The sequence below is a fragment of the Nilaparvata lugens genome, chromosome 3 (genome assembly GCF_014356525.2).
Source record: "Nilaparvata lugens isolate BPH chromosome 3, ASM1435652v1, whole genome shotgun sequence".
Taxonomy (NCBI): Eukaryota; Metazoa; Arthropoda; class Insecta; order Hemiptera; family Delphacidae; genus Nilaparvata; species Nilaparvata lugens.
This window is the reverse complement of record NC_052506.1, coordinates 98,495,072-98,513,837: the sequence shown is the minus strand read 5'-3', so window position 1 is coordinate 98,513,837 and position 18,766 is coordinate 98,495,072. Positions and strand designations below refer to the sequence as shown.

The 18,766-nt window shown below is 34.4% G+C and overlaps 1 protein-coding gene across 2 annotated transcripts in view; it reads right to left on the bottom strand.

The window, feature by feature from the left end:
- Positions 1-15,178, bottom strand: part of LOC120348836 (beta-1,4-galactosyltransferase 4-like) — a 48,584-nt gene extending 33,406 nt beyond the window's left edge. The window contains exons 1-4 of one of the 2 annotated variants that reach the window (XM_039425258.1): positions 14,876-15,178; positions 14,047-14,334; positions 13,164-13,415; positions 7,805-7,991 (exon numbers count right to left, since the gene is read on the bottom strand). In XM_039425258.1, coding sequence (XP_039281192.1) covers positions 7,805-7,991; positions 13,164-13,415; positions 14,047-14,334; positions 14,876-14,879 — 731 coding nt within the window. In that variant the 5' untranslated portion in view covers positions 14,880-15,178. The remainder of the gene's footprint in view (positions 1-7,804; positions 7,992-13,163; positions 13,416-14,046; positions 14,335-14,875) is intronic. The other variant, XM_039425257.1, reaches the window with a different exon arrangement.
- Positions 15,179-18,766: the final 3,588 nt, after the last annotated feature.

Genomic DNA, 18,766 nt, shown 5'->3' with positions numbered 1-18,766 from the left:
GGAATCTTTCAAGGCTGTTTTCATTGGACTTTTTCCCCTTCTTCTTTGTCTGACGATCATGGAATTCCATGCATTCTCCTTGTTTTGGACTCGGTGATACCTCTTCACTTCTCGCTCGCTTAGAGGAGTTTGACTCTTGCTTTTGCAATTCCTCCAGGGAAAGAAGGATACCATCAACCTTCAACTTATCTCCAATCATGAAAACTTTCCTTCCTTCTTTTTTTAAACTCAAAAGGTGTGGGAATAATTCCTTTCTGATAGCCCTAGTCTCAACTGAAAAGTCCTCCTTGATTTGAATATTCTTAAATTCTTGTTTTTCTTGAAGCTTTCTTTTTCCTCTCAATATCGTGTTCTTCGTTATGAGTGAATTGAATTTCACAATAATAGGTGAGTTCTCCTTATTCCTGTTTGTTTTCCACAATTCTCTGATGAAATTCCCATTGAAATCAGGAACCAGAAACCGCAAAATGTTTATTACTTTTTGATTCATAGTGAAAAGCTCTTTACTTCCAACACCGAAAAGCAACAAGTTAAACTTCCTATCTCTTCCTTCATTTCGTCTGTCCTTATTCGAACTTTCTTGCTTTAGGCGGGAGATTTCAACTTTAATCTCATCTATTCCTTTTCGAAGAGAACTATTCAATTTGTCGACCTTCTCATCCAAATCATCTAGCTTCTGTAGTTTTCCTAGAATTTGATCTAATTTATCCTCAATTGAGTCATTGCATACAGCAGTTTGTTAGTTACGGTAATAAATTACTATACTTGACTTATGAAAACTCCATCGACAAAATTTATGCTAATTACCGACTACACCTCAGTCCTATCTGGGGATGAGCTGCCGATCCAACGGAATTGTTGGACTAAAGATGCACAACACTCAATTACGCCGCCCTCTCCTGAGGGTCGAGCCGTTACAACCCAGACTTGGATGAAGATGAAGTGATACTTGAGTAGAAATTGATTCCGATGTCAACAATCGATCCACTGCATGACACTTCGATACTAGCCGGCGAAATCGACTTGCTGTCACTGCCTAGTTCGCTGTCATGGTCACCTGCACTAGACTCCTTATCTCTGACTACGCTAAAAATAGCTGCTGTCGTTGATATATAATAGAATTCCAGCGTCGGGAAAATGGCGTCTCTGTGGAGAATGTTTATGCTTTCAACAAAACTATGGTAACTACTTACGATTTTTGAAACTTGGATGTTCAGGAATGGTATCACAATTTGTACTTGAACTACGATAACACACTTTATAAATTCGTTTTTCAACTTAACATACTTAATTTGTCAAAAACTTACGGAGCAATCCATTCACTCAACTAACCGTGTAGCGCAGTGATACAAACTCAATAACTTTTTCAACAATAATGAACAGTTTAATTCATCAGATATACCGTACCAGTATCAGCTGTTTGGGTGGCAAAAGGCTGAGATCTGGCAACCCTTTTGTCCTATCTTCCTACACTGCCATTAATACGTGGACCTCACTATAGTTTAATTTGTGTTTTTATACTGTTATTGTATATAAAAAAAACTTCCCAAAAAAAGAGTGCTATGTTTATATAATGTTATTTTATAAATAAAAATAAGTAGCCCTGAATACATACGTTTTAAGAATATAAAATACTATAGGCCTACATCAAATAGGCCTATACAAAATGAATGAAAATAGAGTAGTAATAAAATAATATAAAGCTGTGTTTACACCTAATAACACGAGTTATTAACAAAAAGTTATTGATCACTTGACTGAATCGTCAAAATTTTTTTCTTGACAAAAGTTAATACGGTAACTCATGTTTCAAACAGAAAATTCCTTGTTATTAACAAGATCTTGTTATCAATATAATATTGAGTTCCATATGATTTCATTTGACGAGACTATTCATATGATATAACAGCCGGAATAAAAAGCAAAAAAATGTCTTCAAATTTGAATTGAAACATGTGTGTGATCATTAAAATAAATAAATTATCTGAAGAGACAAAGCAGTTGATCGAAGAGCGAGAAAGATTGAATAGAATTTTGAACAAATCAGAAGAAGAAAAGAGGAAACATCAAGATCTCAGAAAAGAAGCTCGGAAAAGAATAAGGAAGGAAATGAAGAATTACGAGGAGAATGTAATTAGAACAATAATGGCCACTTCAGAGTCTACAAAAAGCATCCATGAACTAATAAGCAGTGTTAAGAAGAGATGGATACCAAAGTTGGACACAGAAGATGGAACATCAACAACGGAAAGAGGGAGGATATTAGAACAAGTTACATTGTTCTATGAGAAGCTCTATGAAGAAGGAAATGGAATGGATCATCAGACAGAAAGAAGGAACACTAGAGAAGAGGAGCCAGAACTTCGAGTGCCAGATATATTGGAGCAGGAAATAAAACAAGCCATCAAGCAACTGAAAAAGAACAAGGCGCCTGGAGATGATGACATTACAAACGAAGTGATAATCTCCGGGTTGGATGTGTTAATGAGCACTATAAAATTACTTTTCAACAAAATACTGGAAGAGAAACGAGTGCCCTCAGCCTGGAAAAGAAGCAAAGTAATAATTCTATTCAAAAAAGGATCTCGCTCGGATATTAAAAATTATAGGCCAATCACTCTAACCTCGGCTCTGTACAAGATATTCGCCAGCATAATCAAGAACAGGATAATCAACAAGATCTACGAAAACCACCCCTCAGAACAGGCCGGATTTAGATCAGGTTACTCTACAGCGGATCAATTACAAGCTGCAAACCAAATAATTGAGAAGAGCAATGAGTATAAGATGCCTTTGTACATAGGATTTGTAGATTTCCACAAAGCATTCGATAGCCTTAAGCACTGCGAAATTTGGAATGCGCTGGAGGAGTCGGGTGTTGAAGTGGAAAACATTGAAGTATTGAAAAGCTTGTATGAGGATAATGAAATGTACATCGAGTTGGAGCGAAGAGGAAGGAGTATTAGAGTGAGGAAAGGACTCAAGCAAGGATGTCCATTGTCACCAATCATCTTCAATTGCTGCTTGGACTATGCTTTTCGCCGTTTAAGTTAGGAGAGCAAAGGCTTGTGCATAAATGGCTATCAACTAACCAACTTAAGATTTGCAGATGATGTGATGTTATTGGCAAAAAGTGCGGAAGAGATGAAAGAAATGTTTGATGAACTTATAGAAGCCAGCAAGAAAATTGGTCTGTGTCTGAATGCAGGCAAAACAAGAGTAATGACGAATTCAGACACGGAAAGAATTGATGTTACAGGTGGTAGAATAGAATATGTCAATGAGTATGAGTACTTGGGCCAACTGCTTTCTTTTGAGAACCGAACGGGAAAGGACGTGAGTTTGAGGATAAACAAGGGTTGGAAAAAATATTGGGCACTGAAGAAGATATTCAAGGGCGACTTTTCGAATGAATTGAAAGCCAAATTGCTTCTGAAATGTGTTTATCCAGCTATATTATATGGTGCTCAGACTTGGTCCCTGACGGCTCAATCAGACAAGAGATTGGAGAGAACGCAGACGAAGATGATAAGGAGTATTTTGGGACTACGACTGCATCATAGAAGACGAAACACAGACTTACTGAAGCAGGTGAAGGTGAAATACCTACAAAAAGAAGCTCACCTGATAAAATGGAGATGGGCCGGCCATGTGGCAAGGATGACAGCAGAGCGATGGGCGAAAATATGCACGGAGTGGATACCACGAGATCGGGCCAGAGGGAGATGGGGGAGTCCAGCGTGCCGATGGAGAGACGAGCTCACCCAAAGAGTTGGAGATATGTGGCCGACAATAGCCAGGGACAGAAAGAGATGGGAGAAAATCATCAAGAAATTGTAAATTTGTAAATAGTTATTGAAGTTACTGTCAAGCTGCCAGCACAAAATATCATTACCTCATATGAGAGGCTTTTGTTCTATTTAGAATGTCAATAAAGCTTATTATTATTATTATTGACGTATGAAGGAGGCTCCTTTTTACTTTCCTTGCCCTATTACCATAGGTAAGGAAAGTATTGCTTTCCAAAAAAAATTAAGGTACCGTAATTTCATGTTTTCTATACGTTTCAAGGTCCCCTGAGTCCAAAAAAATGATTTTTGGGTGTTGGTCTGTGTGTGTGTATGTGTGTGTGTTTGTGTGTATGTGTGTATGTCTGTGAACACGATAACTCCATTCCTAATTAACCGATTTACTTGAAATTTTAAACTTAAGGTCCTTATACCATGAGGATCCGACCATAAGAAATTCAATAAAATCCAATTCAAGATGGCGGAAAAAATGGCGGATAATTACTAAAAAACCATGTTTTTCACGTTTTTCTCGAAAACGGCTCTAACGATTTTCTTCAAATTTATACCATGGATACCTATTTATAAGCCCTATCAACTGACATGAGTCTCATTTCTGGGAAAATTTCAGGAGCTCCGTAATATTCTTGAGAAAAATGGCGGATAATGACTAAAAAACCATGTTTTTCACGGTTTTCTCGAAAACGGCTTTAACGATTTTCTTCAAATTTAAACCATGGATAGCTATTCATAAGCCCTATCAAATAACATGAGTTTTTTTCCTGGGAAAATTGCTGGAGCTCCGTAATATTCTCGAGAAAAATGGCGAATAATATTCTCGAGAAAAATGGCGAATAATTACTAAAAAAACATGTTTTTCACGATTTTCTCAAAAATAACTTGACCGATTTTTTCAAATTCATACCCTGTATAGTTATTTATCAGCTCTATCAACTGGCATGAGTCTCCTTTCTGGGAAACCAATGGGGGGTCCACCCCATCATTGGGAAATGGACTTAGTAACCTCCTTCTCGTGCATGAGTTAGGTAGGTAGCGCAGTTCATAAAAAGAACACATAGTCGAGATATTTCATCTGTAGAACAGCTGTTTTGACGACTTGAAAAAAATGACAACTAAAAAAATCATCGAATTTCACAATTATTCACACAAAGAAAAAGTACTCTGAAAACAATTATACATACACATAAATACAGAAGTCTGATCGTAGTTTCAAATATGAGCAAGGAAAGTTGTGTGAGTGTACCACACCAGATTTTTCCTTTTATATTATCCTTGAAATGCAAAATTTCCAAAATGTCGACGCGCAATTAAAAAAGGAACATACCTGTCAAATTTACATGGAAATCTATATTCGCTGTAAATGCGCAACATATAAACATTTAAACTTTAAGAGAAATGCCAAACCGTCGACTTGAATCTTAGACCTCACTTCGCTCGGTCAACAAAAGTTACCGACTCTCGATGGATAACATAAATCTTGTTAATAACAACGAATTTTCTGTTGAAAACACGAGTTATCAACTTCTTTCATGAGAATTAATAACCCATGTCATCAACTCCGGTGTAAACGCAACTCAACATGATGCTATTAACTTTTGTAATTAACATCAGTTGATAACAAAAATGTTAAAAACTTGTGTTATTAACTCCGGTGTAAACGCAGCTTAGGGTGATTCATAATTATGGTAAAATAATTTAATACGTTATATTAGAGGTGAAAATAAGAAAAAAAGTACTTATAAACATATATCCATAAACGCTTAATTAGCGAGCTATACAGAGTGAAAGATTTCGCCCGGAATTCAGTTCCTCTGGTGAAATACACCGATGCTGAATTGTTTGGGGACTAGTTTTTGAAAAATTTATGCTGGATTCATATGGAAAAATTTCTGAAAAACTGAATAAAACTAGTCTGGAAGCTGTAGTGTGAGTAGTTTTTGAGAAAAAAGTTGAAATATGCAAAAAATTCAAGTAGAAAAACACAGACTTCTACGTTTTATGCCCAATAACTTTCTTTAAAGACCAGTAAGCATAATTTTTCAAAAAATTTCACAAAAATTTGCTGTTTAATGAGGAGAGAACTAATAACTGATAAGTTGAAGCTGATTGCAAATAAAATATTCGGTTTTTTATGAAAAGTTTTTTTTTATATGAAAGTAGCATATCTAAATGACATTAAACTTATACCAAAAGACTAGTAGATTATGCCATTAAGCCTGGGAGGAAGCTCGAAGAAGTAGATGATCTCCTATGATTCCTGCCCAAATGTTTACTGAAAACTGATCGGCAAATACCAGCACGTGGAATACAGTCTCTTGGCAATAGAGTATGAACTTTCTGGAGGTGGTATGGATGTAATTGTTGCTCTTTTAGTATCCTCCAAATAATAGATTGATTGACATTTAACTGCACTGACAATTTTCTTGTGTTCTTCTCGGGATGTTCATAAATTTCATTAAGAACTTGTTCTTCTAACTCAACAGTCTTAGTAGATCGGGGTCTGCCTGCATAAATGTGCTCTTTGGATATCAGAGAATCTGTCTCAGACAGACGTTGATGAATAGTGGCAAAAAACCTTGAACTTTGACATACTCGGTAAGGAAAGTTCTCTTGATACAAACGTCTTGCTTCAGTACTATTACAGTAGTGTCCCATTCCATACATTAAATGCATGTCAGCTAATTCGGAGTATGAATAATGTCTAAAATTACCTGCCATTTTTTAAAAAGTTAACACTTAACACAAAAGCAAAGTGAAATGGTTATAAATAACTGGTTAATAGGTTAACAAAAAACACAGCGCGGCTACAGTAGGCCTAACTTACAGTGTGTTTTTTTGTTCAACAGTGAGCTAAAATATTTCTGAAAATAATTTTCAGCTGATAATTTCTTTTAAATATTTTTTCATTTAAAACAAAATAAATCAGCTGTTTTGGTACAGCTGTTCTTAAAATCAATGTTCTATTTGCAATCAGCTACAACCTATGAGTTATTAGTTCTCTCCTCATAAAACAGCAAATTTTGTGGTGTAATGTACTACATACGAATACATTTTATACAACTTTTATCCAAATTTAGTTTACACAGCTTACATAATTCTTTTCAGAATTGAATTCTCCACAATTTTTATTGCAAAAAATTATTTGTTTACTGGTCATTAAAGAAAGTTATTGGGCATTAAACGTAGAAGTCTGTGTTTTCCTACTTGAATTTTTTGCATATTTCAACTTTTTTCTCAAAAACTACTCACACTACAGCTTCCAGACTAGTTTTATTCAATTTTTCAGTTATTTTTTCATATGAATCCAGCATAAGTTTTTCAAAAACTAGTCCCCAACCAATTCAGCATCGGTGTATTTCACCAGAGGAACTGAATTCCAGGCGAAATCTTTCACTCTGTATAGCTCGCTAATGAAGCGTTTATGGATATATGTTTATAGGAACCTTTTTTCTTATTTTCACCTCTACTATCACGTATCAAATTATTTTACCATAATTATGAATCACCCTGTATATATATATATATATATATAATATAACATATATATATAATGCACTCACACATTATTAAGTATCATATTGAAATATGGCTTGACAGTATATACCGTATTTCAATTCACGTTATAAGCAAGTGACAGCAATAAGTGACGTTATAAGTCTCTTGCAAAAAAATAATAAATAGATAAAAATAAATGTTATTAGCTCAAAACTGAAGGTGTAACTCAATCTAATATAAAGTTACATTATACAGCAGCAAAAAAGAAAAAATTAATCTCCAACACGCATATAACAAGACTTGGTGTCATAACATTGGCAGAAATGTATAGCGTGAGTTCAGTAAAGCTAACGCATAAGGAGACAAATCCTGACTATCATATTATATTGTTTGAAATGGCAGCCAGATGCTATGTAATTGTGTAAACTCTAGTTTGAAATCTATTATTAATATGTCATAAATTTATAGGAAAGTAGATAATTATATCTGTGAAGTATTACTGATAACCCAATTTGTCAACAGCAATTCCAATGTGACGCGGCTGGTCTGCACAACTATACAAATTTCGATCATCTTCTGGAAGAAGGTCGACATCATGAAAAATAAAGCAACTGAATTGACCCGTTTTATTCACTTCAGCAAAGCCCGCATTCATTATCATAGCCTTATTGAATGGTCGTCCATCCTCTGGAAAAAATGCATAATTTTTTACTTTTACAAAAAAATATTTCCATGATCAAATTCATGAATAATTCATCACTTTTGTTTGTGGAGAACATAACATTCATGAGTGTTTGCCTTAGGTATGCCTTTTATAACATAAGGTAATGATTTGCAATTATAATCCCTAATCAATCACCCGCATTAGCCAAGCATAGATCTCATGTGGCTTTGTGGGTATCATATTCTCAGCAATAAAATGTTAGATGGTTGAGTATTTTGAAACTGAAGACACATTAAAATCTCATTAAGTTTTCATATCAACACTTGTCTGATCTGCTCAGAACCAAACCTGATTCTAGAGCAAGAAGTGTGGTAAGAACATGCATTCCTAGTTTCCTGTTCACTAGACAGAGTTTTTTAATCAGAGAACCACGAAAAAGTTTATCAATCATTCGTTCACAATGATTTACAGCATAAACTATTTTCATAGATGCAAAATATTTACTTTTCAAATTCAATTCAATTTCAATTTATTTCAAGAAACTAGGATTTATGACTGTGTTTGATGGCCTTTACATCTACAGAAAAATTTTACATATAAAAGATAACGAACACTCATTCAATAGGAAATCATGTTCACAATCACCATACAATATTTAGAAATGATTTCATGGTAATGGAACATAAAAGAGAAAAATTTGAACAAAGTCTAGCTTATATGGGATTGAAATTTATGAGGTACCTCCAGAGTAGCATCAGAAGCGAGACGGATAGGGCAAGATTCAAAATCGAGTTTATAAAGTACCTAATAGAGTTAGAAACTTATAGTTTTGAAGAATTTTACCGGGGGAATTAGGGATACAGTATCTAACTTGTTTGTTATTGTTTCTTTCTATATCTTCCTAGTTTTATGTTTAAGAATTAGAAGTATTGTTAAATGAGATGACGCATTCATGTACAATAGACATGTCTTGAATAAAGAGATTGATTGATTGCCAAAAAATTTTTTCTATTCAATAATAAATATAGTGATGAAGACTTTGAGTAGACCTAGGATGAACTGTATTGTTTCTTCGTGGATTTCAAGGGAGCGTACTGTAGTGTAGACAGAGTGGCTTTATTTTTCAAACTGAGTGTGTCAACAAAATTTATAGCGATTTTCGGAAGTTATACCAAATTACGATGTCCACCGTCTGGCATGGGTAATGTGGAAATTTCACAGATTATTTTGTAACTAAAAATGGATTAAAACAAGGTTGCGTGTTGTCCCCGTTGCTGTTCACGCTCTTTTCAAATGACTTGAGTGAGTTTATTGGTGGAGGTCTAATGTTGGTGAGAAGCTAATCAATTCGCTGTTATATGCTGATGACGTAGTTTTGATGTCTGAGAATCCTAGAAAGCTGCAATCAATGATAAATGAGTTGAAGGCATATTGTGTGAGGTTGAATCTCACAGTAAATATAACAAAATCCAAAATAGCCATTTTCAGAAGAGGAGGGAGATTAGGAGAAATAGATAGTGAAGTGGTAATATGGTCATGCAGCATCCAGATTTATAATTAATAGTGTGTGGCGTAAATTCTATTCAAATGATGAAGTACCTCTATCGATAAAATGGGGAATTTTTGAATCCATAAGTAGAGCTGTCTTGGTAACTTCTCAGGTATGCGGATATGAGGAGAGAGAAGAACTAAAATTATTTATCAGGTTCTCGTGAAGAAAATGTTTGGATTGCCTATTAATAGACCAAATCATAATTATTATCTTCTATTTAGAGACTAGGAAGAACATGATGTGGCTGTAGACGTTAAAGACTCATATTACATAATGTATTGATCTCATTTGAGCTGCCAGTTAGCCGATATCGAGCAGCGATATATCGAAACAGATAATAGATTTAGGGTTAGATTGTAGGTTTATATAATAGATAAGTGTGGCTGGTATGCCGAATGAAGAAGGATATTGGGTGAGTTGGATATTGAACTGCCGATAACAGCGGACAACTGGCGAGCAGTGAACTTCAGGCAGGGGTGGGAGGCAACGTGGGAGCGGGCATTGACAAAAATAAAAGCGAAAGTCAAAGATAAATGGCTTGAAAGACGAGAGCCGTCACAGTTTCATAGGGTTTATGCAGCTTTGGAAATTGACGATAAGACCAAAGATTGCATAAATGATGGAACTAGACGGAATGTTATTGCGATGAGTTTTAAAGCCAGAGGAGGATTATTCTCACTAAATCATGGACCGCACAGAGAGGAGCTGATAGGTATTTGTTCTATTTTGAATAGCCGAGAAACGGAAAATACCTATCATTTTATAGTTGTTGTTCTATATTGAACGAAATGAGAAATAAATATCTGAAAAAGCGACAATATATAGATAAGAGACAGTGATTGATTATCTTTACGGAAAATGTTAGTCGAGCTTAGTGGGATATTTGTCAGAGGCCTTGAGGTATAGGCGAGGGTTAATTGCAGAGTTCAATTTTAATAAACAAAGGGGGGAAAAGCATTGACTAGAGATTATTCCATCACCTATGTATAATATAGAGTATTCGTATTATGAAAGTCCCTAGAGTATGATAGAAGTCATTTTACCTATTTTGGTAGAATTTCATTTCTGTATTGAAAGAACGTCTATTTTTAATTTTTTACTTTCCTTGCCCTATTACCATAGGTAAGGAAAGTATTGCTTTCCGAAAAAAATTAAGGTACCCCAATTTCCAAATTTCTATACGTTTCAAGGTCCCCTGAGTCCAAAAAAGTGGTTTTTGGGTATTGGTCTGTATGTATGTATGTATGTGTGTGTGTGTGTGTGTGTGTGTGTGTGTGTGTGTGTGTGTGTGTTGTGTGTGTGTGTGTGTGGTGTGTGTGTGTGTGGTGTGTGTGTGTGTGTGTGTGTGTGTGTGTGTGTGTGTGTATGAGTGTATATGTACAATATAAGGATCCGACACGAACAATTTCGATCTGATGCAATTCAAGATGGTGGATAAAATGGTGAAAATGTTGTCAAAAACAGGGTTTTTGCGATTTTCTAGAAAACGGCTCCAACGATTTTGATTAAATTCATACTTAAAATAGTCATTGATAAGCTCTATCAACTGCCACAAGTCACATGTCTGTAAAAATTTCAGGACCTCCGCCCCATCTATGCAAAGTTCAATTATAGATTCCCAATTATCAGGCTTTAGATACAATTTAAACAAAAAATTCCAAGTGGAAAAGATTGAGCATGAAAATCTCTTCAATTAATGTTCAGTATAATTTTCACCTAAAATTGAAAATAAGCTCGAAATTCGAGAAAATGTTATTATTTCAATTACAAACTGTTGGCAACTTTTGATTCTATTAGATCATTCACTATGAAGAGATAGCTATCTTTGTGTGTCTCCAGCCTTATTGTCCTGTCACCAGCTGGCTTGGATCTTTGAATAGTAGACTTGAGATACGTGGGAACACTAGCGTCAGGTGATAAATTTTCATAACGGCAAGGAAAGTTGTGTGAGTACGCCACACCAGATTTTTAATTTTCTTAGAAAGGGTTTGAAGCTTTAATTATTATGCAACTTATAAAAACATTCATTAGTTTCATTATTGAAAGAAGTAATTATTATTATCAGCGTTTTTTTTGCTTTGTTATGTTTTTATTATTTATTAATGCAGTGTATAGCCTAGATGTACAAAGTGGATAGTTTTGTTTTGATTTTATATTTTTCAAAGATTAATACTAGGTACCGTACTTGTAATAGTAACGTTTTTCGGAGGAGACGATAAGTCGTCGGTCCGACTACCTAAAAGGTATTCGTGATCTCTCATCATCATCCCTCTCACTCATTACCCACGCACAAGCCTAAGAGCTTATGTGGATATCACCCTCAGTATTATTACCGTATTATTAAATAGAACTATGACGTACTTAATATATTGCTATGACGTTGACAAATTTTCTTTGTTCAAATTTTTAATTTGTGAGTAGAAGCGTGTTCACTCACACTTGATTATTTCTATTTAGGTACTCATTTATTTCATTTTGGTATCATTTATCAGTATCTTTAAATATTGAAACAGTTTGAGATATCAATGTGCGGGTTTCGCCATAAATTTTCTTTTGAAATTCTGTATCGAAATCATGACTGTATCGCACGACCAGATGTTCCCATTTGAAAAAATGAAGTTGGATTCAAATCAATAAGCTGAATTCGAAATGAAGTTGGATTCATATGAAGGATCCAAGATTGCGGACAAAAGTTTTGAAGCGAAAGAAAGTAGTTTTTTCAATTCGAATAGGATCTCCATGGAACCTTCTGTTATATCATACTTGTAAAAGAAATATTTAGCTGTTTCCATAATAATTCTCACCAACTCTGTATAATTACAAGTCTGCGGATTTCAGAGATCAATACAACAGTTCGTGAGCGAGTTCTCCAACCCAGGAGGTTACTGCTAGTTTATTAGTGTCGTGTTGGAGTTATCATTCAGCCACATTGACGCTCTGTCTACCCGAAAGTTTCTCAGTATTTTGTTAAAAAATGTGTACATAAAGACATAAATATAGTTAATTGAGAATTGTGTTAATTCGAATTAAAATATGATCGAGTTTATCAATAACCCGGCTGACGGCTTCGGCTATGCCTACAGAACGTTTTTTACTTTGTAATTTGTGTGCAGAGAGGAAAATATACTGCGAGAATGATTTTTTAATTTTGTTTCTTTTTAACTAGGTACCTTTTTGAGTTGCATAATTTTCATTTTCTGTTGTTATATTTTAAAAGTGCATATAAAGTTCTAGCCTATTCTATTCTATTAACTTTTTAAATATTTGAGGGTTTACATCTATTAAGATATAACTTATTAGCAAAAAAAAATTTGATTAACTTGAAGACATTATTAACATTTTGAATAGAATGAGGACTATTTCATAATTTCTTGTGGAATTATTATTTATAGCATTTGGCATATAAATTCTTTATTTATTTTATTTATAGGCTATTCATTTCTCTTGATTTTTATTGTTCTCTCTATTACTCTATTTATTTAGCTATATTTTAACAATTTCGCAGGTGTTCCAATAATTATTTTGATAGGAATTCCTTCAAATAAATCCTTACACAGTTGACTAAAGCAGTTTGGAGGTGTAGCATATAGTAAGTATACATGCAATCTTCAGAAAAAAATTGAGTGAAAACTTTGGTACCTACCTTTTTGATCAACGACAAATATGCCATAACTGTTCTGCTGGCGTTGCAGGAATGGATGCAAGTGCCTCAGCAGAGCTCTGAGATGCTCATCTCGGTCGTGGCAAGGAACTATTATAGCTATATGATGTCTTGCCGTGCAATTGTTGGGCTGCCAAGAGCCTCCCAAGGCTGGCAGTGCTTCAACCATTTTCAGTTCATCCTCCACATTGGAAATAGATTCTGGTATAACATGCGTTGGTTTGAATTCTCCTCCTTCAATAATGAAACATTACTGTGTTGTGTATCCATGCTTTTCCACTATTAATCTCAAATTTGATAAAAACACACTTTCGAGGGGATAAAGTTTCCACAGCCCGAAGATGACCCATAATAGGTCGCAACATCGTCACTGCAAAAAAGTAAGCTTTTCACTTCGAAAGCGTGTTTTTTTAATTCATTGAAACATTAATTCAGATTATTTCCAAATATTATATCCCAATGTACCTAGAATACATATAGAAATAGAAATGTATTCTAGGTAGGTACATTGTTATAGCCTATATTTTATAAGACATTATTCTATATCCTAGCTTATGACGTGTGATAAATTTATCAAAGAATAATAATATTTCAAAGTAGTCTATTCCTCATTACGAGTTGAAAAATGATTCTTGGTATTAGTATTGCAGCTAGACGACTAGCAATACAACAATAGCTTAAAACATTTACTGGATAAGCTACAACTATTGCTATTATTTGTCTAGCTGTAAATTATTGTTTAATCTGTTTACACTGTATGATTCAATATTGATAACCTACTGTTCAATTCTACTGTTTTTATAGAAAGTAGTCTTCATCAGCTTCTACATGAAAAAAATTGGTTGGATTAATTGGATTTACTTACTCAAATGTGGTGAAACAAGGGGACAAAGACCCTTTTCATTGGAGCTTGAAACATTCCCATTCTTTGCCAAAAGATTATGATCACCAAAGGTTCCAGTGGCTATGGTTTCCTCATTTCCATTGATGCTTCCATTTGAGTATTTGGATTGATGATCAATAATAAATATCTGCTGATGCACAATCGTAGTTTTCAAGTAGATGTAATAAAGAAGGACACATCCAGCCAACAGAATTGGGACTGATCTAACCAGAAGAGATTTTCGAGAGAATGCTGAGAAACGTTTATTCACTGAAACAAAGAAAAATATCACAGGTTAAAATATGCAATTGATTGAAATTTGGATGTTTTGAATTGAAGGTAAATCAACAAAACATTTGATAATGGTAAAATTGATAGGAAACGTTGGGGCTGAAAAAAATTTCTTCAATCATATATTAGTTTTGTACTGGTAAAATGTTTTTGTTCAAGGTCTAAAGTGGAAATAATATGCACAACATTCTCAGAAATATTTCCATGAACTAAATTTATAGAGAGATGTAATGGATTAATTATTTTGAAAAAAATGTTCTGCACTACCTTTTTGATATGCAACCTACACTGTTTAGGGAATCAACATAAATTTAACACAAGCAACTAGAAGTAGGTCTATATAGGAACATTAATGATTTTAAAATATACATTTTAAATTTATTGGTAGCTCGAAGTTCGATTTTTATCCAGTAATCCAACTCAGTTTCAAATAAGAATCAGACTTTAAAAATATATAAGTATAATATAGATAAATAAAGTATAAATGACTTAAGAATGAATAAAATCTTATCAGACTCACCCATTTTCAATGCTGAGACTCAATCCGGAATCAGTGGTGCTGTGTAGGATCATCAGAACAAAACCGACTAATCCGAAAAAAATATGAGTTGGTTTATAATGTGTTTGCAAAGTATCCAGTTATGAGTGTGCTATATAAGTTGACGTTTGAAATTTTACAATTTGAATGAATCAAACAAAAAGGCATCAGCTACTCTCTCTGAACTTTAACATATATGTACAGTGAACGATACTGTAGTTAATGTGTTCAGAAATAAACTATGATTTGAATAGTGTGGAACCGAATAATCCATCCTCATTATCATAAGCGTCATTGACGAATCAATGTGAATAGAAGATTAGATAGCTTCAGATACATGTGGCATAAATTGATCGGTGTTTTCTAGGCCTATTATGTGTATGCAGCAAGAAGCCGCAAAGGATTACCTATAGGAATACCTATATAAGGAATACCTATAGGTATAGGTAGGTATAGTATTCCAAATAGACTTCGTTTGAAGCACTAAATATGATTGTTTCATTTTTCGTTTCTTGAACTATTAAATATAGGCCTATTATTGACTCGGTCACAATTTCAATTTAGAAGGATTATAATATCCAATATTTTTCAACAAGGTACTATCAGAGACAAGCAATATAACTTATGCTTATAAGAGATATGGATGTATAATATATTGTGAGGCAAAATATTATTAGTTGTATTGTGATCTAGAACACCATTGCGGATATTAGCAGCGTCTTCATAGAACCCAATATTATTTACACAAAAAAAGGAAATAATTTGATTGATTGAATAATGAAGCCTTGGTAGGTAAATACCTGTTTGATCAACGAGAAACATGGTATAGCTGGTCTGCTGACGTTGCAGGAATGGATGCAAGGTCCTGAGCAAAAGTTTGAGCCGCTTCTCATGGGCCTGGCAAGGAACTATACCATATCTATAGGCCTATTGTTTCTTGCCGTGCAATATTGTGGGGCTGTCAAAAGCCTGCAAAGGCTGGCAATGATCTGCCCACTTTCAGTTCACCCTCCACATCCGAAATAGATTTTGGTACGGTATATTGAAGTATGATTTGAATAAATTTAACTTTCAAACCACCCTCATCCCTTTAGCACGAGGGGCAGGGATGGGGAACTTTAGATATGTTCACTTCCTAATTAATCCCAACAAAGCTGCAAAGTCAAAAATTCTGTTCAAAACATTCCCTCCAAATTCCATTGTCAATTAGTCTATTATTGCAAAACTGGAGATTTCACACTATAGTCTGTGTAAAATAAGTTGAGACTTGGCCCTCCATCCGAAGAAATTACAAGGTTGACAATAATTAGTGTGAAATTGCAACTTTTTCAAACTTTCAATTCAACGTCAGAATTGGATGTAGAATATCATCCCCGATATCCTAGTAGTGCTAAAAAGTTTCAGGGTTGAAGGATAAGAGGAAATTTAACTTTCATGATGAAATTGGTAACATCGCGAAGATTTGCTTTTCTTTTCAATATCACTTATTCTCTCAGAATCATGGGGCGTTGTAATGCGCAATAATTTTATATCAAACTAGCTGGCCCGGCGAACTTCGTACCGCCAAATAGTTAATGCATCTCATGACAAATTTGAGCTGGATGCACACCTGAGGAGGCGCGATGCAGCATTTTGCATCCATGTGATTCTTGCTTATTGGTTTTGAATAGTAGATGTTATTCCAATAATCAATTTCAATGTATTTTATTTATGTACCTAGATAATTTTCTACTGCAAAATAATTTACTAAATATCAATTAATTCTAAACACCGAAGACATCACAATTATTCGAAACAAAACAATGTCTTTAGCGCATGTAAGTCTTTAACCTGAGGCCGTACTGCTGGATGGTTACACACAGAAACGTCATTTTGTTTTTAATCGGAGCGTTTGGAATAAAATACATGGGTGGTTATAGAGCAACTTATACTCTTGTCACTATCTACAGTGACTAGTCTACTATCATACAGAAACAATAGCGTAAGTTATGCTATTGTTTCTCTATGCTACTATCTACCGACATCTGTTGGATGACGCAATGATTATAACAGCTGAATTTTATTTCTGTGTGTGGCCAGCTCACAAATCTTTCCCATAAGGATTACATGTGAACTTTGAAGGATCGTAGGAAAACTCCAGAAGTCGGATCATAAATTTGATAGTCCATAAACTTGGTCCTGAACATAACGAACACAACTAAAAAAATCATCAATTCGGTGCACATATAAAAAGTTATTGAATGTCAAAATTTGAGGCTTGATTTCAATTTATATAGATTAACGGGGAGAATATCTCCGTTTATCTATACTTATAAAATTCTTATCACACTGACTCACTGATCACGATTTCTGGAAAACTACTGGATGGATTGCAACAAAACTTGGAATATAGCTTCCTTAAACGTCCTAGGTGCTCACTAAGAAATCTTTTGGCGATATTTCAACTCTAAGGGTGGTTTTTAAGGGTTTAAAGTTCGTTTTTAGCATGTATATTCTTATTCTCCCAATCTCCTTATTATAATAGAAATGTCCATATCATATGTTATTATGGATCTATAATCTAGAGAGAGTACCTCTTCGAAACAGTTATTAACTGGCAACTAAATTAATAATTTTGACAGGTTGGCATTAAGTTGAGATGACTTCATTAGGTTGGGACCAAGTTGAAGAGCTAATCAAAATGCATTTATCGAGAACAAATTGATGAGGTACTGCTGCTTCAATCAAAGCTATTCCTGGGAGTATAGATAGTTTTTATTTTTCATAAACATTGCAATATTCTTGGAACATCTGGTATATTAGGTTCAGAAAGTGACCGGATGGTAGCAAAAAATTTATAATCGATCTCTCAAAACATATGGTAGTTGAATGTAATGTTCATTGTGAGGTGATAGAAATGCGACTAATTTCTTCAGCTTCTGTTGTATTGGTTCCTCTGTTGTTCTATGTTTGTATGCAGCCATGGCCTTGAGAGAGACAGTTGCACTGCCAGTTGCACTGTTAATTCTGTAAGCACGATATGGAAAGCGGGAGAAGCCTCCACCAAATATGTAAGCAAGATATGCCTTCACCAAATATGTAAGGGTGGGAAAATGAAAAACAAACACAAGAAATATCGTACTGGTTTTGATATTAAAAACAAAACAATAAAATATTTGTACAAAATTAGAATTATAATAGAAATAACGAAATAATAATAATCAGATGAATATTTCAAGGGCTACTCGCTTTGCTGCTAGTGAAGATTCAATTGTTGTGGTTATGAAAAATTTAAGAACAATGACTCAGTAGTCACCTACCTTTATGAAAATGGCTTCCCAATTGGCATCCACTGGTTGAAACGCAACGTTAATTATTAATTAAAAAAAAAAAACTGATCTAATGAAGTGGGTTCAGATCCCTTCCTATTCAATAATACAATTCTCTTTAAACTGCCCGAACTGTGACAGGAAAACTGTATTATAAAACAAGAACAAAATCTATCCCCTTCACCAGAACAGCCGGACTTTACTCACAGTCCTATCGAACACACACGAGCTCACACACTGACACACTCTAAAAGTAAAATTTTGGGTATTAAATATAACTCAGTCAATGCCAAACATGGAAGCCATTTCAGTACATATTTTTATCTGTCGCACAAGCGGCACGTTTGTTATTGAAAACAAAAGAGAAGCTACATTAATTTTGACAACAAATGAAATAAACAATCTTTCTGTCGATGACAAAAATTGTTCAAAGACAAAAACACTGTTCATTAAACTTTTCCAAATTAAAACTCTAAAATCCTGATCAATATGGGATAAATATATGGTTCATATATATATGTCTCATATGACCAGGTGACAATTCCTATTCCGGACTAAATACCAC